At 48.7% G+C, this 27,033-nt stretch overlaps 1 protein-coding gene across 17 annotated transcripts in view; it reads right to left on the bottom strand.

Moving 5' to 3' along the window:
• The window catches only part of Inpp4a (inositol polyphosphate-4-phosphatase type I A), a 124,090-nt gene that overhangs the window by 10,779 nt on the left and 86,278 nt on the right, over positions 1-27,033 (bottom strand). For 4 of the 17 annotated variants that reach the window (XM_021230294.2, XM_021230300.2, XM_021230298.2 and 1 more), the window contains 12 exons: positions 25,583-25,600; positions 21,939-22,122; positions 20,065-20,283; positions 18,958-19,213; positions 16,941-16,973; positions 12,638-12,810; positions 11,647-11,770; positions 9,501-9,627; positions 9,072-9,212; positions 7,037-7,134; positions 3,613-3,725; positions 1,090-1,244 (listed from right to left, as the gene is read on the bottom strand). In XM_021230294.2, the coding sequence (XP_021085953.1) occupies positions 1,090-1,244; positions 3,613-3,725; positions 7,037-7,134; positions 9,072-9,212; positions 9,501-9,627; positions 11,647-11,770; positions 12,638-12,810; positions 16,941-16,973; positions 18,958-19,213; positions 20,065-20,283; positions 21,939-22,122; positions 25,583-25,600 (1,641 nt within the window). The remainder of the gene's footprint in view (positions 1-1,089; positions 1,245-3,612; positions 3,726-7,036; positions 7,135-9,071; positions 9,213-9,500; positions 9,628-11,646; positions 11,771-12,637; positions 12,811-16,940; positions 16,974-18,957; positions 19,214-20,064; positions 20,284-21,938; positions 22,123-25,582; positions 25,601-27,033) is intronic. The other 13 variants (XM_021230295.2, XM_021230299.2, XM_013117338.3 and 10 more) reach the window with 9 other exon arrangements.

Raw genomic sequence — 27,033 nt, 5'->3', positions numbered from 1 at the left:
TCCCTGTGTGGGTTGTCCTCACTTTAGGGCAGACATCGGTGGTTCACTAGATCAGCCTTTCCCCTACTGCACAATTAATGTGGCACGGATCAAAACCAGGATCACATCAGGTATAGAGGCCAAAAGGGTACAGAGATTCTGGACACAGACCCTTGGATTCTCCAAGACTCCTTTGTTTTTCCACCGCTAGGGATGGAGGCATGGAGTGCTGAAGAACATTAACAGAGGCTTAAATGAACTTGGAGACCAAACAGGAACAGAATGATGCCATTTATGCTACTATCAAGAGGCATGAGCTCAGGCATCACTTTGTGCATTGTGAGAAGGTCAAATGGCAGAAACATAGAGAAAGGATAAGAGAATTGAACACTTTAAAGAATTTTGTGAGAGGACAAATGATACAGAACATTCAGTAGAAGTGACTGTTGAGAACGAGACTTTAACAGCATTGGTGACTACATCAAAGGAGACAGGAAAACCAGGTTTCTTATCCTTTCTTTCAGTATGCGAGGTAGGGAGCTTCCCAGCAGTGCTTGAAACAAGGCATCCATCAACAGAGGACAACTGAATTCTGGGTTTCATTCTGCAAACACATCTGCTGCCTCAGAATCAGGACATCATTAAAGGGAGGTGGCCAGGGCACACAGACAGCTATCACCATAAAACATTCACTGGACGTTTTGCTCATGAGAGCAAACTCTGTCCACTACTAGAGAGGTAGCAGAGCAAACCAGTGCAGCCCGCAGACACGGCTCCTTCACTGTTTGGAAATATACAACGCACACACATGTACTATGTAAGAGCAGCTGCCTGCTGAGAAAGCATGGACCCCAGACCCCAGTTAGGTGGTTCCCCATCCTTGTCAAACTGTTTGACCCCCAGTCTGCCCACCACTCTATGGGGTCAGTTCAGTTCTGCTCAAAAAGAGTGTGGCTTGTCCTCTTGGCCTTCTAAGAGTTGGACAGGGCCATTAGTTTGAGTAGTGGTCAAACTCAAGTGTGCTAAAGTTTAGGACCCCATGCGGGGCGGGGGTATGGGTTCATCTGCAGGTGGCTGGGCAGATGCAGCCTGACACTAGCCCTCACTCACCTGCGCATGCATTCCAGGGCTTGTGTGAAGACCTGCGGGGCCATGCCATGCTCATGCTGCAGGATCAGGCACTGCTCCAGCGTCACTGACATGGCCGTACGGTCCTTGGCACTTTTGCAGCTGGTGAACCGGACTCCATTGAGGCGGCGACAGACCTGCCAACAGGAAATGGGCTCTTCTTAGGAAAGAAAGTCAGCAGAAAGGCAACACCCACAAGGGGAGGGGGCACCCATAGGTCTGGCAGGAGCACCAGCAGGAACTCCAAGCCTAGCCCTAGCTTGACTACCTGGCTCCCCAACTCTGTCCTGCTGGGTTGGTATCAGAACCTCAGTTAACTCCAAAGTAGGAACCTGGCACCTAAAGAGCCCAACTTCATCTCTGCCCCACAACCCCTTCCCCCAGGAGAACTTGTCCCCTGTATGTTCTCCCAAGGGACATTCCCTATAGAGACTGTTGGGCATCACTGTTTTGGATTAACCCTTACTAGGTATCCTTTATAAGCCATGCTGGGCCTTCTTGGCACACCCAAACCCATGAATGAGAACAAATAGGATAATCCAGCCAGGGGAAACACTGCCACTCACAGGCCCCCTTGTCCCTGGACCTGCTAATACAAATCCTCTCCCATGGCAAGAACACTGTGCACATGTCCTATCTAGATACAATGCTAGATATACTCCTAGATTCATGGCTCCTAAGCACAGTAGGCCCTGGCACTAGATGGGATCTGCAGTGACAGGTTCCCAAACTAGCAGGTCTACAGCCAGCTCTGGGGCTCCGGTTAGGTCTCCCCACCTGTGAAAAGATCAGGTAAACCTGAATGAAGGTTTTTCAACAGACTAGTTGAGACTCTGTTCATATACAAAAGTAAAAATAAGATTCAGAAAAAGAATAGCTCTGGGGGACACAGTGTCTAAGTGGCATGGCTCTGCTGCCCCAAACCCACCGTTCTCCACAGATGACCATATGAGCAACATGAAAGGGGACATACAAGGGTCCTTGAAAACTCTGCACCCCTGAATCTATGCTTTGATGTCTGGGGCTCTACTGGGAACAAGAACTATGGGGCTGGAAGGTCTGCTTTGGACTTGACGGGGAGGATCGGCTGCCCCCACATCTAACTGTTCTGTGGCATGCATAGACAGAGACCCAGTCTCTAAACAAGCATGCATGGGTCTGTGCATCTGCAAAGCTGTCCCTGTGCTATTCTAAGAATGGATCAGGGAGGGACAATCCTAATCCACTGTTCAGGATCTGTCAGTGTCACTGGACTATGTTGCATGAAAAAGGCTAGCTCTCAGAAGTTCCCAAAGGCACTTATGAAGCAGGCTGTCACTTTATAGCAGTTCTCTCAAATTAAAAGGAAGAGGTACCCTCCCCACTACCCTGCTGCATGGAACCAAGAGAACGCATATTCTCCTTCTGTGTTTCCATTCCATTTGCTGAACCCAGCCTGACAATGACAAACTAGGTCCCAAACTAGGAGAAAATGGGAAAACGCAGTCTGTGAATCTTGCTAAGACTTTTGTCACTTGGTGTTTCAAAATAGGTCCCATTGTAATTAAAAGCTTAAAGGGCAGCTTAGCCAGACAAAGATTCACAGTGGACCCATCCCACATCCCCCACAGGGAAGGGGTGTCTCACAGCTAGGCTGCTGTAGCAGATGCAGAGGGGAAGGTCTACTCTCTAGCGCTCCATTTCACAAGCAGATCAGCAACCACAGCCATAAGCCACTCATACTATAAAGCTCATTCAAGAAAAGAGCCACTACAACAGGCTCTAACAGTAACTGGGGATGGTCTAGCAAGCACTGGGCCAGGCAGGGACTATTTGCTGCCATGGAAGAAAGAGTTGGAAAAACCTGACAAGGACAGTGCCATCTCCCCTCAGTGTGAAGCTAGCTTCTGCCTGGGCCCCTTCCTGTCCTTTTCAGGCCCAGGCAGGGAGGTAGAATGTCAATGGCAGTGCTCATAGTCCTGAATCTTGGAACTGGACAGGACATACTGCCATGGGCATGAGGGGCACATGAGTGACTGACTCAGATACCCCAGGTCTTAGTGGAGACCTGGAATTCTGTGACTGAAGCTCTGAGAAAACACCAGCCATGCAGGTGCTCAGGGCAACGAGGAGGTCTGAATGGCAGTACAGAGTAAGAATTCTATAAGGAGCTAGGAGAGGTAACCAGTCTCCTTCTGAACCTCTCAAGCCCAGGTAGATAAGGCCTCAGCAGGGATCAAACGACTGTGCAGGTTTCTTCAGAGACCAACACATCAGTCCTGCCGGCAAATACCCAGAAACTGATACCATGTCTGTAGGGGCAGTCATGCAGCCCTATCAGAATGAACTCCTGGGCAGTGATGCTCAGTGTCCTCAAGCATCACTAAAGCTATACAGTGACCCTTCCTTGTGCCTTTTTGTTGGAGGGATCTGTGCTCTCCTCCCTGGCTGAAGTGTTGACCTGTCTATCTTAGCTACGGTGGTGTTGGAAGAGGCACTGTAACTCTGCTGCACCATGACGTGTACCTCAGCAGCTTGCCAGAGGATGTCCACATTCTTATTCTTGCGTGCATGGACGTTCTGTCCTAGAAACCGCAGAAGCTCTGGCAGGCAGGTCTGACTCCGAGATCGAGGTAGACCTGGAAGACAAGAGGTGTCCATGGGAGAGGGAACCTCTCAAAGATAATGGCTGCTGAGGAAGAAGTTTCCTGCTTCACAGCAGGTACAGGAGAGAGGTGTTTGCAGACTTGAACATGGTCACCAGGATGCTGAGCCCCGTTCCCTTTACTGGTATTAGTGCCACCATCAGAGGGCAGCAACTTTCATCTTTTGTTGTCTTCCCCAAGAGCCAGGAGAAGGAGTTGCCAAAGGAACAGTAATTACCCAAGTCCCTTGCCCCTCCAAAGAGCAGTGAGAAAGAAGTGAGGGTGAACTGCCCGGTTTCCAAAGCAACATCAAGATGCTTTAAGCAACGGGTCTTGACTAGTGAGCTAGTGGATGGAAATCTTGGGAGAGTCTGGAAGTTGAGGCCTCTTATAAGAGACCTCAACTCACACTTGGAAGAACTTTTGACTGGCTCAGGGATCCTTGGCCCCACTAATCCTAACAGCACCTCTCTGTGACTGTGGAAGTTTCCAGGCTCCCCTTGCAGGACCCCCTAAGCCTCCATGTCATATTGCTTCACCCAAGAAACCTGGAACAAAAATTAAAGACAAGGAAACCACTTCTGAAGGTATTGAGGGATTTTCACACACTGATATTGTTAGAGAGAAGAGTCTCAAGGTCACAACTAAGGAAACACACGTCTGAGTTCTCCAGGCAAGTGCAGCTCCTACAGCACAACCTTCCTTTGGTGTACATGGGCTCCTGCGTGAATTACGCTGCTGCTAAGCACCCTCACTCAGAAGATGAAGCAGACACAGGAGGGAGAAGCCTCCTGCCTGTGAGGCCTGCAGTCTGCAATGCAGGCTGTGGGAGCCCAGAGGGGAGCTTCATCTTGGTTAGGGCACTCACCCTCCAGAGGAGAAAAATGATCTTACCTCCAACTGCCCATCAGCTGCAGCCTCCCCCTGGCCTAACCTGCAACCTTTGTTTTAATGCCTGTCTGCCCACTGTGAGGCATGTGGACATGGCATGGAAGGAGCCTATGATTCTGGGAAGCACAGTTTACCAACACTCCCTGGGACTTATGAACACACAGACTACCTCTCCCTGGCTTCCTAGCTTCTGCTTCTTCAGACTTCCTCATTCCCTGGACTTTATTCCCAATCTGCTTTTGTACCTCCTGGGGGTGGAGTAGGAGTACTGGAGACACCAGAAACTGTCCACCATTCAAAATGCTGGTCGCAGGACTGCCCTTGCTAATGCCTACCTTCCATCCATCCTTGGAATGGCACTGGCCCCTCCATCAATGTCTATCCTGTTTCTCTGGTTGATGCCTGTCTCTCCTCTTACAGCAGAAAAGATGCTACTGGGATCAGTGTGGCTCCTGGGGAGACACACCCTCCATACCCTCCATACCTCAACGTTCTCATTTGTCAAGTGTGTGAGAGAGCAGCACCCGCACAGCTGCTATGGGGTCAGAGCAGACAGTCTTCATGAGAAATGAGCTAGAGCCCCTGGCATATGGCAAGCACGTGACAGGTCTGTTTTTAATAATGAGCACTAAGGAAAGATTGGAAGACGCCTCGCTGATGATCTACAGTTCAGTCCTGGGAGGGACTAGAGGCTAGAGACACTCCTGGAGCATATGTGTGCTGGCAAATTTTATGTCAACCTGACATCAGCTAGAGTTGTTTAGGAAGACAGAACTGCAATTGAGAAAATGCCTCCACTAAATTGGCCTCTGGGTAAGTCTGTGGTGCACTGCCTTACTGATAACTGATGTTGATGTGGGGGTCCATCCCATGTGGGTGATCTCACCCCTGGGCTGCTGGTCCCGAATTCTCTAAGAAAGCAGGCTGAGCACGCCATGGGGAATAAGCCTATAAGCTACCCCTCCATGGGTTCCTGCCTTCAGCTCCTACCCTGACCTCCTGTGATGATGGACTATGATGTGGAAGTATAAGCTGAAACAAAACCTTTTTCTTCCCAAGTTGTTTTTGTCATGGTGTTTTACCATAGCAACAGAAACCCAGATTAAGATACTATGAAAGTATCGATGTGCCTCAGGCCAATGTGCTTCAAGTTCTGCAAGTGTTGGCTTCAGGGGCTTCAGTGGAGCGGACTCTCTGTCAGAACCATGCAGTGTGCCTCAGTCCCTGACCATGCCATACTAGCAGCAGGTGAGGGCCACAGAGGAAACAACCCTTGCCTTCCTGGGGCTGCCTGTAGCCTGTGTCCCCTCCCCCAGGCTAACCAGCACACTGGGGAGCCCAAGCAGAGGCAACTTTTTCCCATTTCCCAAAGAGCACAGCCAAATGAATGCCAATGCCTTCTCCTGGGTCCTTCTTAAGGTCTATGAACATAGGTTTCACAGGCAGGCAGCCCTTTCTTTCCCTTCTCATGATTCGCAGCAATGAACACGGAACAGTGTGCAGAGCACTTAGCCTGCTGCCTGGCTCATCAGTGACCTGCAAATGTCCTCTGCATTGCTGTTTCAGCATCGGTTCTCAACTCTAGGATCCATCTCCCCTTCTAATGGAAAGCAAAGGAAACCTGCTTATATCCTCAGTCAATATCTGTTCCTGTTTGGACCCACCCCACACACGTGAAAATGAAACTTATCTCTAGTCAAGGACAGGTGTCTGTATGTTCTGTGTGGTACCCACAGAGGCAGGGGTGGTCTCTCTGGGGATAAACATGGCAGAGGCTCAGAGGCCTTGCTGGCATGAAGTCAGAAGACTTGTGCAGCTACAAGTTCTGCTATGCAGCTTGGGTGGCTCCTGAGTGCTATGGCTGCCAGAACTCTCTCTCTGAAGCGCCCTCACATGGAGAACAGAACTGTACGTGAGCACAAATTGGAATTCCACTGCCTCTGGGGGACTGTGGCAGGGTCATCTTGCCCACAAACATTCAGTAGAAAGTATCTTTTCTGCATCTTACTCTACATGCCAGGGACAAATACACGACAGCTCATGCGGAACCCTTGGACTGTCTCCAAGAACCCCCGGTGCTCCGGGCAGGTGCACACAGTCTGCCACGGAATGTATCACTGTGAGGCAGAACATGTGCCATGCATAGCAGAAGAGAACCAACCGCAGAAGAGGGCTGCAGGGGCCCCGGAGAGGGCCTCGAGCCAGGGGAATGGGATGCCATGCACAGACGTGAGGGGCAGAGAAGGAACAGCTCAAATACACCATGTAGGGATTTGTGTACACGATGAGCATACCCAACAGTGCAGCAGGATGATGGGCAGCATCCAAGACAGAAAGCAGAAGGCTGGAGCTCAGGCCTCCAAAGAAGACTGCACAAGCAGTGTGGAGCACATTATGAGTGAAGGAATACTCACAGTCCTCCGGCAGAACCTCCTTAAACTGCTCAAAGTAGGAATTTAACCGCACCAAACTCTCTACGTTGATGACTTCTTGTAAGGATGTGTCTCCAAACCTTGGGGAGAATCAGAACATCAGTAGAAGGGCCGTGTCATCAACCTCTAACAAGTTGAAAGTTGCAAAAAATATCTACGAGGATCAAACCTCCCAAGTCTTTCTTTCCTTCCTGAGGATGAAGCCATCTTTACAGTACCAGGGACAAATTTCAAAAGCAGAAGCCACTGTGACTCATTACAGGTACACCTAAGAGTGATGTGCCTAAGAAGAGCACACTAGTGCAGGTTCCATGCTTGCTACAGTTTGGTAAGAAGTCTCTCTGCAAGTTCACATGTGGAAAGCTTGGACTCTGGGTACCAGGGAGAGTGACTGGATCCTGATGGCTCACTGGTAAGTTTCCAGTTAAATGCTCTACCGGGAGCAGGGCCTAATTAGTGGAAGCAGACACTGGGGACACATCTTTGAAGCGCTGACCTTGTCTTCTGACCCTTCCTGTCTCAGGCACACCATGGGGTAAACTACTTTGTCCCACTGTATGAGCTCTACATCATGGTTTTATGCCCTGCCTTGAACACGCTGAGGAGCAATGGAGCCAGCAGGCACACCCTGAAACGCCTGAAATCATAAGCCAAAATAAACGTCTACTTCTTAGGCTTTCTATCTTTTTAAAGGTATTTTGTCACAGCAACAACAACATGACCAACAGCATCAGGCTCAGAGACTGAAAGTCCATTGTGTGTCACAGGCTCTCAGCTTAGAGTTCTTGTGTCTTCCTGCCTCAAAGACACCCAGGAAAGGGAGCAGCAGTGCAGGGAGCCAGGAATAAGGAGACTATGCTAGGATCTGAAGTCACCCTCTGTTGTGTGAACACTAACTGTCCCTCTGGGATGGGCTAGGGCCTTTTCTCTTTTCTCATTAAGTGGGTTTGACCTACGCACACTACATGTTGCAAGAATGATGATACCAAATACACGAGGTAAGTAATGAGTGATGGATGCTACCTGCAAGGAAGGTGCTAAACAGTAAAAGGGAAAAGGCCTTCAGTTGTGCAGTCTGAGACCTGGGCCCTCAGCCCAGGCTACCACTCTCCAGATCTACGCCCTTCCAGTATTAGCCTCAGAGGCAGTACTCCCTCCTACTCAACACAGACAATGCAACCTGGTGTCCACACAGCATTGTGTCTAATAGGTACCTGCTCCCTCGGGGGCTGGGGACATCTTCCCATTCTGTGCAGTTTCCCTTCATCTCAGAAGCAAAACAAGTCAAACAAGCCAAGCCCACACTGCTCACCCTGCAACTCCACCCAGCATGCATTCTCACCTCCTCTACCCGTTTCTCTGCTCACTGGACTTGTCTCAGTCCTTCCCAGAACTTCTTAACAGCAGCCGAATACAGGGAATTTCTCTCTTCTCTCCTCCCTCCCTCCCTCCTTCCCTCCCTCCCTCCCCTCCATCCCTCCCTTTCTCCCTCCCTTCCTCTCTCCCACCCACCAGGGGCAGGGGCACCTTCAGCTGTAGCAGGAGGCCCACTATCCTCAAAGGAGATTCTTTTAGCTGTTTCCTGCATTGATGCCTCAGCCTGGGCCCAGGCATCATCTGCTCCAAGCACAACCTTCCTCACCATGCTGAGCTCAGAGAAGGCACCAGCCCTCCTGTCCAATCTAGAAGCCTCAGTCTACTAATTGTCCATGCTACCTTCTCCAGTTGGTCCCTTCTCGGAACAACACTAATACCGTGCTCCACCTACCCAGATCCATAGCACTGACCTGTGGCCCAGCCTCTTCAGCAACGTCCTCACGTTTCACCTCAATCCTTTCTACCCATGGCCAGCAATAAGACCTACTTAACATGTAGATCTGGTCATGCCTTGTTCTACTAAAAGATGTACAACACCTTCCAGCAACGGCAGTGGATTTTCCGAGACGAGGTGAGCCCACCCCACAGCTCCATGGACACCGAGCACCAGTGCGTAGGCAGCAGGAGAGAAGGCACACACCTCTCAGCCAGCGTCTGTTGCTCGTTGATGCCCACGTTGAAGAGGACTGGCTGCACCCGCAGCAGCATGCCACTCTGGATCTCTCGGGGCAGGGAGTCAAACAGTGGTCCTGGCAGAGGGATCCGCACATTAAAGCCATCGCTAGTGGAGAGAGGGAAAGTAGGGGTGAGGTAGGGACAGAGAGTAGGGGACAGGCCCAAAGCATACTCAGAGCCTTGGGTGACACTCTGACGACTGTGGTTCAAGTGCCCACTCAGACCTTAAAGGGGAAATTACAAAATTAACATGGGTCGGGAGAAGGCTGTATGCCATGTTTTAAAAGAGAAAAATAAAATAAAAGCAAAGTGCAAAGTAGAATGTGTCCTGTGAGACAAACACAAATGAAAAACTCTGCTGTTGACTGAAGTATTTAAAAAACTATTATTTTACCGATTTCCAGTGATGACTGGCAGCATGTCAGTTGATGCATTTGACGTGGCCTGAGTGACTTTAAAGGTCACATTCCTCAAGTCCATGATTCCAAGGCTCATGTCCTCCAACATGGCTAACTCCTCTCCTGAGAGGAGATGAGAAAGAGAAAAGGGTGATGTCAAGACCTCTGCTCTCCCCAGAACAGCTGTGAACGAGGGCTAAGGGCAGGGATGGGAGGACATTCTCTGAGCCCCTTCCCTTTGACCCCATGGTTGGATACCTCATTAAACCCATAATCTAACCAGATTGGGTGCATCTGGAGTGGTGTGGCCATAGAAGAATGCAAACAGATCCATATTTATCACTCTGCACAAAGTGGGTCAAAGACCCCAACATAAAACCAGACACACTGAATTTAATAGAAGAAAAGTGGGGAACAGTCTTGAATGCACTGGAACAGGAGACAGCTCCCTACACAGAACACCAATAATGCAGGCACTAAGATCAACCACCAGTAAATGGGACCTCATGAAACTGAAGTTTCCGTAAGGCAAAGGACACTCTTAACAGGACAAAATGGCAGCCCGCAGAATGGGAAAAGATCTTCACCAACTCCACATCTGACAGAGGGTTAATATCCAAATATATAACAAACTCAAGAAACCAGACATCAAAAAGCCAAATAATCCAATTAAAAAATGGGGTACAGATCTAAACAGAATTCTCAACAGAGGAATCTCAAATGGCTGAGAAACACTTAAGGAGGTGTTCAATATCCATAGTTATCAGGGAAATGCAAATCAAAACTTGCTTTGAGATTTCATCTTATGTTTGTCAGAATGGCTAAGATCAATAACACAGTGACAGTTTCTGCTGGAGATGATGTGGACCAAGGGATATACTTCTCCATTGCTGGCGGGAGAGCAAACATTGCTGGCCCAGAACCCAGGAGAATGCAAACTTGTAAATCAATATGATGGTTTTTCACATAACTGGGAATCCATCTACCTCAAGACCCAGCTATATCACTCCTGGGTACGTCCACCAAAAGATGCTCCCCCATACCACCAGGACCCACGCCATGAGAGGAAGCCCACACCTGCCGGAAGGGCCAGGATGCAGAGGATGGATGGCCCAGAACCCAGGAGAGAACCAAACGTGACTGGAAAAAACCCACCATGGCCAACACAATGAAATGACTGCTAATGATATTCAGCTATACTCATAGATTGGTGCCTAGCCTAAAAGTTGTCAGAGAGGCTTCATCCAGCAACTGATGGGAACAGATGCAGAGACCCATAGCCAAACCTTAGACAGAGCTCAGGGAGTCCTGTGGAAGAGGGGGCGGAAGGATTGTAGGAGCCAGAGAGGTCAAAGGACACGAGGAGAACACAGCCCACAGAATCAACTAAGCAGGACTCACAGGAGCCCACAGAGACTGAACCGACCACCAGGGAGCCTGCATGGGGGTCCTCTATATGTATGTTATGGCTGTGTAGTTTGGTGGTCCTGTGGAACTCATAGCAGTGGGAGCAGGGGCTGTCCCTGACTCTTTTGCCTGCCTTTGTAACCCTTTTCCTCACACTGAGTTGTCCCATCCACCTAAATATGTGGGGAGGTGCCTAGCCTTACTGCAAGTTTGGCTGACATCCCTGGGAGGCCTGCCCTCTTTGATGGGAAATGGAGCAGTGGATTGGGAGGAAAGGGAATGGTGTGGGGGGACAGAGAGGAGAGGAGGGAGGGGATGTAGTATATAAAAGAATGAATAAATAAAAAAACATAATCCCAAGATGAAAAAAAAATATTTTAAAAGTCTGGGAGGAAGAGTTTCCCTAAAATCAGCTTTTAAGTTTCTAACCACACCTTCCCCTTGACCAGCAGCTCTCCTTCTCAGCTAGACAAAAGCACTCATATAATTACAAATGTCTTCAGGGTACAGGTGTCACTGCACCAAAAATTTAGTGGGGGTAACTCAGAAGCAACCCAAATTATCACCCACGTTCACTAGAAAGACCTTCAAGATAACCAAGGGGTGTGCTTCACTATGCGGGGTTATCACCTAGTTCTTTGGGCTCATTTAACATTCAGAAGGAAGGGGGTAGAGGCACCAGTGGAACCACCCTTGTGGCCCTGGGTCAGGGTCACACCCAAGCTGGCGTCTCACCATAGGTGCTCAGCAGGCTTTCAAACTGGGCCAGAAGCCCGATGGTGTAGAGCTGCCGCAGGAAGCCGTCATCATGCAGGCAGTTCCTCAGCTTGATGATGAAGCCGCAGATGAGGGCTGTCAGCTGTGGAGAGCACGAGGATGGTGTGTACAAAGGCATGGCTACCCCAGGCAGTAACCCGTACATGCCCTGGCCCCTTTGTTCCCACTGCTCAAGGGACACCAGTGGCATCTCCTATCCCTCAGGGATGCGCTAGGGGCTGGGACCTTAGTAATCAAAGGCTATGGGAAGGGTGGTACACATAGGCTGGCAGCACCTGTCAAAGATGAGCTTGATTTGGGCTCAGCTTCTGACATGACCTGCTTGGGGTTTTACAGAACCGAAACTTTTGGGACACTTAGAATCAATTCCCAACAGGGAAAGGGCTATCTCGTCAGACCCACAGCAACCCAGTCTGGAGACAAGAGTGAATAAAGATGCCTGATTTCTGTAGGGAGGTTTTCTGTGGGACCAAACAGGCTTCCCAGTATCACCAGCCCCAAACAAGCTACTCACATCATTAGTTCTGGTACTGCATCTTTTAACTTGGGAGAGTCATCTCAACTCGTCATTGAATGGTAACTGAAGCCTTTCAGTGGAGCCCTGTGATAAGCCACAGAGCTTGCGAGCCTGCTGTTTCAATTGCACGGACAAGCACCCATGAGACCCTCCATCACATCCCTTGTAGAGACAGAAGGTGACAAAGAGGCCTTTGCCACTGCCCTGCTTGGTGCTGCGCTCTCCTGGCAGAACTAGCTCTTCAGGAGGAACAAATACTCATCGGTGAGGTGTCTCCTCCCTAGGCCTCCGTTAAGCAAACTGACAAGCAACAGGCTGGGGAAACAAGGCCACCTGCACTTTTCACAAGTAAAGGGGGAAGAACAGGGCTGCCTGAGTCTATTCTAAGGTAGGAGGTGCCCACGATCACCCGTAGGTCCTCTGGGAGCTTACAGTTTGGCAGAAGACGACGTCACGGCGGTACTGCAGGCTCAGGTATGAGGCAATGGTGGGGGCACTATCCTGCATGAGCAGGAAGACCATGGCCTTCTTGGCTTTGTCACTCATCATGGCCACACAGTCTGTGAGGGTGGTCAGCAGAGGATAAAGGGCCTCACTCCATTCACCTGTGCATGAGTGAAGGGCTTGTTAGAATTCCAAAGAAAGGCTGCAAGAAGCAAGTCCTGTAAAGCAGCAAGCCACCTACCCCTAACCACTGTCCCATCCTTCCTCTCACACCCTCATTCCCTGTCTACCTTCTGACCCTGTTTGTCCCACTGCGTGGCCTGGAAATGTAGCACCAAGTTCTGCCCAGAGCCAATCCTGCTCCATCCCTCTGCCTGTGTAGGTTGCAGTAAAGCAGTTCTGCTCTGGTGTCACCACACACACCAGACACCCCAAAACTCCCAGGGACCCCCTAAAACTCCCAGCGGCCCCTTCCTCGATAGGCAAGACTATGGCTGTTGAAGGAAACAACAATACAGGGAGTTTCTGCAGGTCATGACAAGGCCACAGGCATTCTGTGTGCAAGAATAGCCAATCTCCTTCTACAGCATGGTGGTTCTGTACTCCACAAGGAGTGCCCACAGACGGGGTACATGTCACAGCCCTTCTCCCAGCAAAGCGCCAACTCTGCTCCTGTCACCTCCTCTGTATTCACTCTGTTCCTCAACCCCCACTTCCCTGCTCCATGTCAACTATTTCCAGCCTAGTTTTCTTTCAGAAATGTAAAGGAACTTTGACCCTGTACAAAAAAAAAAAAAACCCTTTAAAAATAGAACCTCAGTGGGGAAGAGCAGGGTTAGGGGAGCTTTGGTTCTGCCTTTGTTTCCTTCCTTCTTAGAAGACATCAAAAAGACAAGCCGTGTCCAAAATTAGGCATCAGCACATCCCTACTAGGTGAAACCAGTGCATGTCCCGGGAATGGCGTAAAGTTGCAGAGTGTAGCTGCCCTGCCACAGGGAGCCTTGGTCTCTCACACACAGAGCCTGAGACCCTAAGAGCGGGGAGGCTTGCTCTGCTTGAAGCACTTTAACTCCCCGGATGTGTGGAGGGACTTGCCCACACTCAACGCCAGACCAGTGTGGACTAAATACACAACAGTCCAGGGCTGGAAATGATCTAACTGGATACGCATGCACGCTGTATGTGGACAAGAGTTATGTTTGTAATGGAAAAAAGGCTTAAATTTAGAATCTAAAGCAGAAAGGTCTTAGTAAACATGACACAGTGACAAAAAAAAAAAAAAACAACCCACTGGGCTGAGAAGTGGAAAACATGAGTTCCATGCCTGGCCACTGAGTAGTGGTGAACACAGGCCAGGCCCTGGGCCCCTTGGCCCTGTGGTACCTTTTTGGGAAAATAAGAGAGAAGCACTAGACAGACTCCCAGACCTCACTCGCCCTCTGAACACCTCAGAAACCATGTTTCCTGTTTCTTTGAAGAACTCCGTCAATAGAGTCTATCAAAAATGGCCAATGACAACTAGGGAGTATAGCAAATCATTTGGGAATGGTACAGAAAAAAATTTCTTCATAAACCAGGTATGCTAGTGGATGCCTATAGTCCCAGGGCCTGGAAGGCTGAGGCTGGAGGATGTCAAGTTCAAGGATAGTCTGGACTACATACTAATACCCAACCTCAAAAAATAAAAACAATCAAGCTCCCTCAGTCCCCCAAATGCTACTCTTCAGTAAGAATTGAAATGCTTGGATCTAATGCTGTCATTTTTACTTTGTTTTTCCAATTATCACACATATACAATTCATAGGATAATCACGACCATTTTAACCTGAAAACAATCAGAATATCAAGTTATTCTGTTCAACTAAGCCAAGCTTCCCCAATACGACCTTTTCACTTTAACTACGTTTTTCAGAAATGAAATTCATATAAGACTTATTTGCTAAACTAGAAAAAAAAGAGTGTAGAAGAAATAACTAAAAGGCTTGGAAAGTGGGTGACTTGAAACTGCAAGAGGGCAAGTGTGACATCTTCCCAGATGGCATCAGACAAGTCTGGATGGCTTGAGTTTAGTAAGGGCACCAACCACCATTTCCAGCATTTCTAATAGCCTTGCCATCTTATCCACACAGGGGAAATGGGCTCAGAGGCGGAGTCCTCTAAAACACAAACAGAGTGAGCACCTGTACCTGTCTGACTGACTCACAAGCCATTATATTTAGTAGTCAATCTACTTCTACTGGGGAGAGAGCAGGACTTAGAGGATAACAGGTATTTTGAGTATGAATGGAAACTCACAATTAAAAAAAAAATCCCAGGCCAAACTGATTTCAATGGCAGCACATGGTATCTATCTACCCCATCCTGTCAAATAAAAATGGCTAGTATGTTGAAATTGGTAAAGGGCTTTCAAATGTGCTACCTCAAAAGGAAAGACTACTACTGCCACTTATTATTATTATTAATAATAATATTTTTTTAATCAGGTCAACTAGGCAATGTCCCAGGTCCCACTTTTGGGGGATAAATTCCTCAGCTACCTGATAACCTGTGATGTCTGCTGCCTGGCCAGCCCATGGTCCATACTTCTTCAGATAACTTCAAGTACTCTTCCAATCTACAGTCTGCTTTTGCTTTTTCATTTTTTAAGTTAATCTATCAGGGAATGAAAGACACAGTATGTGTGTGTGGGTGTGTGTGTAGGTGCTCATGTGTAGGTGTGTGCATCCATGTGTGAAGACTAGAAGTTAATGTCTAATGTCTTCTTTTATCGCCCCCATCTTACTTTTTGAGCTAGGGTCTCTCAATGAACTGGATGCTCACCAACCGGCTAACCTCCTGGCCAACCAGTCAGCTCTGGGGACCAGCCTGTTTCACTTCCCTCCCCAGTGTTGGGATTACAGGCATGCTCTACCACTCCTGGCTTTTCACTTGGGCACTGGGAAATCCTAAATCAGATCCTAATGATTACACAGCAAGCACTTTACCCATCGAGTAATCTCTCCAGCCTCTGAACTAAATATGCAGTACAGGACCCCTGGCATGGAACCATTTTTGTTCATTTAACATCAACTGTGGAAAGACCACCAGTGCTTCCTAAGAGTGGAGAAGGGCTGTCACAGGCTCACAGGCCACCCCTTCTGGTACTCACTGCTGGTCATGGTCCCAGACTTGCAGGCAAGAAGAGAGCAAGGTTAGCTGTGCATCTACTAAGGCTCAATGGCCCTGAGAGCTCATTCACAACACGGGCTCTAAGACCCACTCAAGGTTCTTGCACTGAACTTGGGGAAAAAGAACAATAAAGGGACTGAAAGCAAACTGGGAATATATGATGAGACCAGTTAGATACTGACTTCACTGCTGTTCTGGAATTACTGCCAGATAGGCACAGTAAGTGAACTCATGGCACTGTGTCAGAGGGCAGAAACAGCTCCACAAATCCTGTGCCCATCATTTGCTGTACTCTAGATATAAAGCAGGTGTCTTTCCATCTTAGAGCCACTCAGAAATATGCAATTATTGGCCTGATCATATAGCTGATTTTTTTTTTAGAGTAATAGAGGCACATGCACACTGTGAGAAAACCACAAGCCATATACAGGAAGCTCATTAGGAACTAGATCAGGGGTTGGCACACTCTACAATAGTCTTTATAGAGTAGGAGGGCAATACAGTGTCTCTGCACTAACTCAAAACAATAGGTGATAGACAATAAAATACTATAAACACAGGCTGTGGTCAAGATTTAGTTCAAGACTATAGTTTGCCAATCCCTGAGCTAGAATCAGGGGCATTAGGTTCTCCATGAAAATGGAGCAGAAAGACTTCATTTTTAGCAGTAACCCCAACTGAGGTCCAGATCGATGTCTGGAAAGAATTCTAAAGCTGTGTCCAGAAGCTGATGGGAGGATGCTACACCACCACACCCCGAGGGGATGCAAATCATCCAACTGTGCCTTTAGAGCTATATGCAAACGTTCAGGTGAACATACAGAAATAGTCACAAACACATAACTTTCAAAATCAGATCACCCGCCAGAGGACCCAGTGTACTCAGACTAAATCACGTGGGAAGGCTTTAGGATGCAGAAGGGAAAACACAATGTGTCCAGCAGCCTGCTTCAGGCCATAATTCCCTCAGTCCCACAGGTCCCTCACCAAACCTCAGAAAAAAGGAAATCCTAAAGTATTTTCCCAACTATGGGAACACAAGACAATCTTAGATAAATGAGCTACAAGCACTACCTGAATACTTAAAAGCCAGCAGCAGGAGCCTTGAACAGAAACCACGTACCTGGACTGGACTCTTCAGGAGGGGGGCTGCAATCTGCACAGAAATGGAGGGCAACAGGGATGATTAAGGAGCAGCACACAGTTCAAACACGAGCAGCTCAGTCTCAGAGCTACTGCATCAGCAGCTTGCAGCAAGGTGGTTAAACATATGGAGAAGAGGCCTGGGGCTCAGATGCCTCTTACTCAAGCTTCCCAAGGGCGTTTCTGCTGCTATGAGCAGCTGAGCCCTCTCAGTGGTGAACAACGGTGATTCACCAGAGTCAACATCCATGTTGTTAACACTTCAACATAAAATGTTCAAGATGAGTGAACCAACATACACAATGCCACAGACGCCACACTGGTAATGGTGTAGTGATGGAGCCCCATGGTAGCTTACAACATCAAATGAGACAGATGACCAACAAGTCTACATGTCAACTGTGGAGCCCACTGCCCTGACTTACTGGGGTATCCAGAGTTCAAGATCTACAGATGAGCTCCAAACTGGTAAGGCCCAATGATAAAATCAATTATGCCAAAAGAACCTTATGCCAGTTGTTAAAATCTAATTAAACTAAAGGTAAAAGCTGTATGATTTGGAAATTAGGAAACTCCTCCAGTTAGGCCATTCCTCCAGCTGGTTAGACTGTCCCTCCCAAGCTGCTTTTGGTCATGGTGTGGTATCATAGCAATAAAAACCCTAACAAGGACAAGAACCATGGACAAGTGAGTCACAAAGACAAACAGCCTATCACACAACACACTAGCTCCAAAATTCTAAAATATATAGCCATTTTCTTCCACATCTGAAGAAAATATTTAAAGTTACAAGCAAAATTATATATATTTCTCCTTCAGTCCTGAAGCAGTCTCATTCATATATGGCAGGAAGGTGATCTACCACTTAACTATATCCCTAGTCCTACAGACAAGTTACTATTAAAGAAAAATAAGTAATGAACTTTGAGGAAAAAAAAACAGAAAAATGAGAACAAAACAGACACGGCTAGTTTGAGGAATCAATCACAGGCTTGGAACCCCCACCCCCTGACAGAAAAGCAGAATCATGGTACAGTGCCCTGGAAACAATGCAGACAGATAAGAGGTAACACACAACACATGAAGGATTTATCAGGGGACTCTGGTAAAGGCACATGGTTCCACCTTCAATGGCCACAGCCAAGTGAGAATTGCAGAGTCCTTATCACATGAACCCTAACCCTGACATCTTGGCTGTCCTTACTGCAGCCTAACGCTCCCTAGGGAGAGGCAAGAGGGGGCAGAAGCCTGATGCACAGCCAGGGCTCAGATGACTTGACCTAAGGATTCTCCAGCTCTTAAAGGAGAGACACTGAAGAGGAGAGACCAAGGTCTACTTGTTTTTAGACACGTGAGTCCTCAGCCTTCTGGCTATCTTGAGGGCGGTAGTCAGCATGCCCGTGTCCCTTTCTGAAGCATGCTGCTGCATGGCATTGCTCTACACTCAAGACCCCCTCAAAGATTGGTGTCAAGCAGGTCAGTCCACCTTATCCGCCATCTGACTGAGTTACAAGACCCCAGGCATCATGCTTCTGCTGGATAAGAGCACGCCCAGTCAATGAGAAGAGCCTGTGAGGCTGCAAGTACCGCTCATCCAGCATCGCTCCTATGAAGCTCACTTTAAAAAAGCAGTCTATCCATTCCCAATACAACAGAAATCACAGCACAGAGACATCTGCATCCAGCCGTCTTTGGCTTCTCAGGTTGGCTTACAGACCTGAAAAGACTTCACAGCCATGACACTGTGGCCCAGGAGGGCTCAGTCTGTCCATGACGATGCAGATTCAGTGGGCTCCAGTTGCATGGAAAGACAATAGGAGTCTCGGCCCTGCCTATCTGCTGCTCTATGCATGTGGACTCCCCGTGACATCCTGCGCTGCCTGAAAGCCCTCCCTGTAGTCTGCTAGAGGGAGGCAGGCATGGAGTCAGAGACACAGACACACAGAAGTGATGACGCACAAGTCGAGGCAGCGTGGGGAGCGTGGATGCATACGCACGTGCACTTGGGTGAGGATGGCATGCAGCAGTGGGCATGGAGGAGGGGCATGTCGAGGAGGGGGCATCACAGAAGGGGTCCTCCGGTCTGATCCAGTAGGCTTGGCTGTTCCGGTTACCTTTCTTGCTGGAGCAGGTGCTTGTACAGGGGAAGACGTCCTCACAACCCTCCCCATGAAGACGCTCCTTCTGCAGCAGCTTGTCCACCCGCTGGATGATGCACTCCAGACTCTTGTCCACATTCAGCCACACCTTCTCCTTCAAGCCAAGAAGACGGTTTGGGTCAGTGTGTGCAACAGAAGACAAGAATAGAACACAGCCTACCGTCTCTCTCTCAGTCCCAGCCTGATGATGTCTAGATCACCATTCAAGTCAGACTGCTTTTCAAAGACAATTTGCAGCTTGTGGTCACTGACTTGAAAGCTTGGCAGACATCTGCTGGCAACTCTATGGAAGACAGACAGCCTTCCAGTATCACCCAATGGGCCACAGGGCACTAAGAACTCAGGCCCTTTTTCCTCCTCCCACTGCAGGCCACTACAAACATCTCACACTGAGGTCTTCTGATGGACAGGAATGGAAACAGCTGGTGGCAGGGGGTGAGGGAGTTGGAAGGAGGAGAGGGCAGGCTGGAAGTGAGCTGCAGAAGCCCCCACAGACCACACGCTGCCAGGGCTGGAGGAACACTTTGCTGCTAATTAATAATTCAGTGCTTCACAGGATCCCTCTGAACAGGAGCCCCAACAAATGGCAACAAGTGGTAGGATGTGTCCCTTCCTAAAGAGACAAGGATGCAGCTCTCTGGCCAACTCTGGAACAATGAAGTGACATGTCAGGGTAGCAATGGGCTCCCGCGTTGAACATAAAGAGTCCTAAGGGCAAAGGATGAGCAGAGGGCTGAGGAAGAGGGGAGTCCTGGCTCCTGGCGCATGCCTGAAGATAGTCTACCTCTCGGCATCAAGTGGCCTAGAGCCACCGGGGAAGCAGACCTGGAGCTTGGTAACAAAGGAGTGGCCTTTAGGCCCTTTGTGAGGAAAGACACAGCAGTAGTTGTACCGTTTTCAACCCGAGTTCAGCAGCAGGACAAGAGGCAAGGGCAGCAGACTCACCCACTCCTCCTCATGCCAGTCCACCTGCAGGGAGGAGCGGCTGCTCCTCCCCGCCCACCTGGCCATCAGGGTGTCCTGGTCATTCCGCAGCATCACCTGTTCCTCCTCAGTCGAGGTAGGGGAGGCCTTGGAAGCGATGTAGTCAGGCCGTGCTGCATTCAGCCCATGGATGGAGTTGGCCAGCAACTTACAGTCACAGACAGTGACCAACTGCCGGGTCTGCAGGCACACAAAGCAGGCTGCTACTCATTCTTTCTCTTGGAGAAGGAGACAGCCTAAGCAAGGTTTCTGCCACCCACCCTGTTCCACAGAGCCTACAGGATGGCACTCTCTAGGGTATGTGACCTGGCAGGGATAATCTCAGCAAGAATTTCCTGGTTAGACTAGAGGACACAGGGGTTTCCCTGAGATCCGTTTATCCCAGAAGTGGTCAAGGTAGAAGAGAAGGGGCTGAGGATCCCATCTGACACTTTCTAGCTCTGTTTACCTTTGACCCTAGCTCACTAGAGAAAAGGGCTTATACTCTAGCCTTGACAACATGGAAGAATGTGTCCCAGCCTCCCAGGGGCTAGTCCCCAGAAGTTACATATTACTTCTGAATGCTCCAGGCTCTGAACTACTGGACTGTGGCATCGCATTTCTGGTCTTGGAGACTGCTATTCCTGGTTTTACTGCTGACAACCATAACTTCCTTTCCCCGTGGTCCTGGTCTGTCTTTACACTGTGCAAACGCATGTGAAGAATATAACACATTCTGAGCAGCAACAACAGCTCCCACCCTGCTGTAAACCAGGTGTGGGTGGAGAGGTGTCATGAGAATCTGTGTGCGAAGGGAAAGAGACTGGGTAATGGGAAACAGCACCATCCACCACAGGCTGATAGAGCCGCTCTCTAGAATGCAGATTTCTAATTAGGACTGAGCTATGGTTAAATAGAACTTTTAAAACTAATTATATAGATGAAAGCAGAGGCAGATACCCACAGACAAACACTGAACTGAACTAGAATCCAGTGTCAGAAAGAGAGAACTGATGGGCAAAGGAGTTAAGAGTGGGCTGGTTTAACCCACAGAAACAGCTGACCTGAACAAGGGGGAGCTCTTGGACTCCAGATTGATGGCTGTGTGGAAAGCATGGGACTGACCCAGACCCCCTGAATGTGGGTGTCAGTGAGGAGGCCTAGGTAATCTATGGGGCCTTGGGTAGTATTTATCCCTGGCTTACAAATAGACTTTGAGTACCCATGCCACAATATGGGAGTCTCTCTCAGCCGGGACTCTTGGGGGAGGGCCTAACCCCTGCCCTAGATGAAACGACAGTCACTGGAGATCCACCATGGAGGACCTCATCCTCCCTGGGGATCGGAGTGGAGATTGGGTGGGGGACTGGGGGACCTGGTGGGAAGGGCGGGGGAGGAGGGGAGGGAGAGGGAGCGGGGATTGACATGTGAAACAAGATTGTTTCTAACCTAAATAAAAAAATTAATTATACATCAGCTGATAAGATTACATTGTTCATTTCTTATGTCTGAATAATTGCTACATAGGTGCTGACTGAGAAGTCACTAAGGAAGCAGACGTGTGCAACAAGTCCCAAGAAAGTGAACCCAGATTTACGTGCTAGAAGACACATCAACACTCTGGCCTCAAGCTACACCTGAGAGTCACAGCCTGGGCTCTGATCATGGGAAGATCCCCAAACTTCCCTGTGACTTGGTGGAAAGTGAACTTAAAAGAGAAACCTTTAAGGTCATCACAATGCCACTCTCGCAAGGGTCAGCTCTAGGCATGCCTGGGTGACCCTGGGTGGTCCAATAGCTTCCAGAAATGCAAGGGACCTCTCCATCCCACATGCAACTGGGCAGCCCCTCTTTACCTTGTCTGCCAAGATGGCAAGTGTCCTCTCAAGGCCAGTGGCAGACCTGTCCTTGGCTGCCCTGGAGAGCCGTTCTGCGTAGTAGCTAACTTGGGTTTTCAGGGTGTTGATCTGGGCAATAATCTCCTTGGCTCGGATGATGTCCTGTGGTATGTAGATTATGGACTGGCAGCTAGATGATGTACTAAAAGGAACAACAGGTCCTAAGGGGCTCTCCAAAATCATCCACCCCACCCACAACTAACCCTAAAATAAAGAGGTGTCTTCCTGTCGAAGTTCAGTCACTGATGGATAAAGGTCAATCTTGGAAGATCCTTTTTAATCTAAGGAGAAGTATAAAATATATATAGAAGACTAAGACTTTTATGTGTCCTTGTACCTGTATGTGTCTGTATATTTACTACAAGCATGTACATGTCTATAAATACATTGGAATAGCACTGTAATGATTACCCAATGCTGGGATCTTACCTAGGAATTTCATCTATTAACTTAAAAGCAGTCTTTCAGTAGAGATTTGGGGTCTGCTTACACCAGAAAGGATCAAATTACCAATAGATGTTAGACTATATATTAAAATAAAACAAAAAAAAAAAACAAAGAACCAAAAGCATACCCTAACATTTGCTTCTTCATTTGGGGCCTTGAGACTTCCTGTGAGTAAACTCACATATTTTTTCTCACATATTAACCACAGCAAGTTCCCAACACTGGGAATCCTTTCTCTCTCCTGTCTCAGGATGTCCTTATGTTGACAACAGCATTCCATAAGAGAATGTAGAGACCTTGCCATCCAGAGGCCGGCCCAACGCCTCAATGCCTCTGAAACCCAGTCCTTCCTCCTTCCTGTCCCCTCACCACCGAGCAGCATATGTATGTGGGAACAAAGAAGTCAAAGTGCCAGGCCAGCTGCTGCCCAGTACAATCAGGAGCCTCTGAGGGGGCAACTCTATATGCTCTAGCTTCATGGGTGGGGTCAGCATGTGTGGTCATCCAAAATGGCAATGGTAAGTTTATATCTCTTAGCTCAGGTCTCAATCAATCAAACATTACTAATTTGTTTTTGAGGTCATCTCGATGCCCGAGAAACTGAGGAGGAGACATGAAAGTCACCAATGCAGAGGTCTCCTAGGATTTGGGGATATTGAGTTCTGGATGGAATGCTATCCCTTTCCTTATGAAATAAAGGGCTGGCCTTGAGGGGCAACATGGAGAGCAGAGTATGACCCTCACCACACCCTACCCCACTTGTGGAGGTGAGGGTCACCTGAGACCTTTCCAGGGAGGCCCAGAAGCAAGTCAGAAAGAAACCGCCACTGCCCTTACTCTTCTGGACTACGGGGCAAACATGCAAACACCACAAACCAAACTGCCCCAGAAAGAAACACCACCACCACAAGCCCACACGCCACAAGAGACAATGATGGGTTTGCCAGAAGCCCATGCAGCAGATGGCGGTGAGTCTACAGCGCCAGAGTCATTCCACAGCACTGCGAGCAGGAGCTGCTTTCCAATCTGCAATCTCTCCCAAATGAACAGCTGCCGCTTGGGATAGTCAGGTCTTAGGAATACATTTCAAAAAGAATTAAAAAATGGGATATGTCCTTTCTGGTCCTCAACCTTTAGAGTCGCGTGTACTATGTGCAGTGTGTGTAGGTCTACTGTCGTGTGCCCATAGCTGTGCCCACGCTGACAGGAGCACATCACCCCACGCCGTCTGTGCTCTAAGAAGGCATTTTATAGCAACACCCCTAGGACTGACACATGAAAGCGTGTGGTGAAGGCACAAATGGGGAAGTTCACAGAACTGCTCTTGGGGACATCAGGAATATGTAAATGCATGTACTTACTTAGCTCCAAAATCAGGAACCACACCATGGCAATGGGGCAGGGTACAGAGGCTCTACTGCCTTGTAGTAAACAGTCCTGGGGGGGCGGGGAAGAATCTCTATTCTACTCATTATCTGGGCTCCCAGCTCTTTCTGCAATAGCCTCAGGAGGCAATGGCTTATATGTGGTCCTTGGGCTTCATGTTAAACCACTACCCCAGGCCTGCTGACTCATACCTCCTCACAATGGAGGCCATGGGATTAAACACAGAATGCCATGTAAGCTTAAGTGGAGTTCCTAACATGCAAAGTAACTCTGGATATGACAGGGAAGGCTGTCAATGCATAGCTGACAGTCCTGTGGAACTGTCCCGTTCCCCCCACCCAGATTTGGGTGTCCCTTTGCTCCCCTGTCTTAGAACCTTTGCACCTGTCTTAGAAATGCTTGGCACCCTGGGAGAAGAGAGGGAAAGGGTGGGAGTGACCATGACCAAGCCCTTCCTGAGACACAGAAGGTCTAGAGTCTTCAGTTAAGAAGGAACCTGAAGAACCCTCCAGAATAAAACACCTGAGTTAGAACTGACCAAGGGGCAGTAGGCCCCTGGCTCTCCATGTTATACTTTCACTGCTAATTCCTCGGACCCTTAGGGATTTGACTCATCCTACTGTGGTAAAGAATGAGCCTCCCTTCCGAGAAGTCACAGGAGGGAAAGTGATAGAGATTCTGAGGGGACACCTTTATAACACAGCTGTGGAGAAAGGGGCCCCCCCCAGATGCCTTCTTCCCTCCCTCAGGACTCCAGGGAAGGGGCCCCCTCAAGGGAAAACTGGTGATGCCCCATCTTAGGTGTGCTTGTGGATTCTCAGGTCATTGTGTTCCCAGCAGAGCGCTGGCATCTCAACTAGGACCTAGGCCCAGCCCCAAAGCCTCATGGGTTATTAGATCAAGGTGGCAGCATTTCCCATAGGGCTATGGGGCCTCCTCCTGGTGAGCAGCTGGTTTGCCAGTCTGGGACTAAGGGATAGAGCCTAGAAAGACATGGTAACTTCTGGCTCCCGTCTAATTCTCTGGAGGAAAGGCTCTCTCAGCTCTTGTCTGCTATCTAATGGGTAAAACTGCCCTTAACAACACCATCATTAAAATCAACACAAATTAGCAAGTATTATGACCATGTAAACTGGCTCCATCAGACAAAGGAAAGGCAAAAACTCTAAGGCTTCATAGTTCTTGTAAAAGAAGACTGAACTGGGCCTGATGTCACAGACCTGCAATCCCAGCTCCCGAAGGCTGAGGCAGGAGGATTACAAGTTTAGGGAAAAACCTTGGCTGCAGGGCAAGTGCAAGGCTCGCTTGGGTGAACTTAGTGAGCCTTGTCTCAAAATAAAAGTGGAGTGGAGCACAGTGATTAAGCTTTGCCTACCATGTGTTGAAAACAAACAAACAAAAGGTTCTCAATGGCTTTGGATCAACAAACTGTCTCACTGGGTGAAGGTGTGTGCTGTAAAATGTACTAGTGGGCTGCTGGGATACCCTAAATGGGCTCTTCTGTATCCTGGGAGGAGGCAAACTGAGCCCTGTCTCTGCTGAGTGCAGGAAGAAACTGCTGTCAGGATTGAATGGAGGACTGCGGGCTGCAGGTGGCTATTCATTATGGAAGAACATTGCAGTTGGAAGGAAGAGCTCTGCCTATAGGACATGTAACTTGGAGCCACGCAGCAAATGAGATGGAGCCGCCCCAGATGAAGGACAGCATAGGCTTTCTCTGCACAAGAGCAAGAATCAACATACACTCTCTCCACAGACAAAAAACTCACCAACACTCCTCAAAACTGCTAAAGAAAAAAAAAACCAAAACGAAGCATTAGCAATTGTTAGCAAAATACTAAAGGCAAAACAAAATTTAAAGGCTGACTGATTTTCTTTTTCTCAAATTACTTAGTGGTAATTGTTGAGGCCATGATTATAGGGATACACAAACTTATGAGTCAAATTCTTATTCCATGGAGCAAGTTTGTGCCCTGCACTCAAGCCCCAGGGACATCCCACTGGGACACAGAACATCTGCATTTAAAGGAAAGCTCAATCAGCACAAACTCTTCCAAAAAGTGGATGTATGACACTAGTACAAAGTTAACATACAGTTTGTATTATGTATTTGAAAGACCACAAGAAGCATTGGGAAAATAAGTTCTGAAGCTAAATTGTATAGTCATCTGCGACCTTTCAGGGACAAGGGACAGCCAGGTGTCCCCTCCTGACTGGTCACCTAGAATGAATGTACTTTCTCTCCCAGGGAACCACACCCCCTCAACTCATACACTCACTCTTTCCACACAACATCAGGCAATGGAGGGACACACATACTTTTGGCTGACTGCACAGAACTGAGATGGCCCATGGAATCTCTGTACTTCTTCCTACTCCGTAGGACACTGTGGACATGAATGGCGAGGCAAGTCTGGCTGTCTGAAGGCCTCACTGGAATGCTGAAATGGCTTTGCAGAGCCCAGCCTTTTCCATGCTTCTCCTCCCATCCAGGGCTAGTTGACACACGCTGGAAGGGCAACCTCTCGGACAATGTCCTCTCCTGCTCCCTGCTCAGTCATCAGCATCACCCACATCAGTGGTACTCTGTCTTCCTGACTCAAATGGCCCCTGATGGGCCACTGTTCTAACCTGTCTAGCATCCTGACCCAGTCATGCAGTACCCTTACTCTGGCCACAGCAGCAGAACTGGGCAATGGTCAATCAAATCCCATTTGTGCTGGTGCCTCCTCCACCTGCCACCACGCGGGTGTCTGGGGCCCCCAGACCTTTGTTTCATGTCTCTCAAGCCATCCTACTCTCAAGATCACATCTACAGGGGCATTCCAGCAACACTTTGTCTTACTCCCTCCCACCTGAAGACCTCTCTGCTAACCCACCTGCTATTTTGTCCCTTCTGGGATAACTGCCTCTCTGTCCTCCTCTCTACTTCACCTTACACACACGCATGTTCCACAGTAGCCAAAACACACTCAAACCATAATTAGTCTCCCAAACTGAGACCTTTCTGGTACTTCCTCCATCTCACATTCTGCCCAAGGACGTCACAAGAGCATCACTCATGTCAGGCATTACACTCACACTCCTTTTGTCCACTTAAATTTTGCCAGGTGACATTTTGGAAGATATCCAAAGAATGCTTCATCTGAGAGGCCTTTCCACACACCCTATTGTCTATCTGGCAATGTCCTACTCAGGACAGAACTGGAAATCCTCCAGA

The sequence above is a fragment of the Mesocricetus auratus genome, unplaced genomic scaffold (genome assembly GCF_017639785.1).
Source record: "Mesocricetus auratus isolate SY011 unplaced genomic scaffold, BCM_Maur_2.0 Super-Scaffold_100021, whole genome shotgun sequence".
Taxonomy (NCBI): domain Eukaryota; kingdom Metazoa; phylum Chordata; class Mammalia; order Rodentia; family Cricetidae; genus Mesocricetus; species Mesocricetus auratus.
The sequence above is the reverse complement of the archived record's forward strand: the minus strand, read 5'-3'. Positions and strand labels throughout refer to the sequence as shown.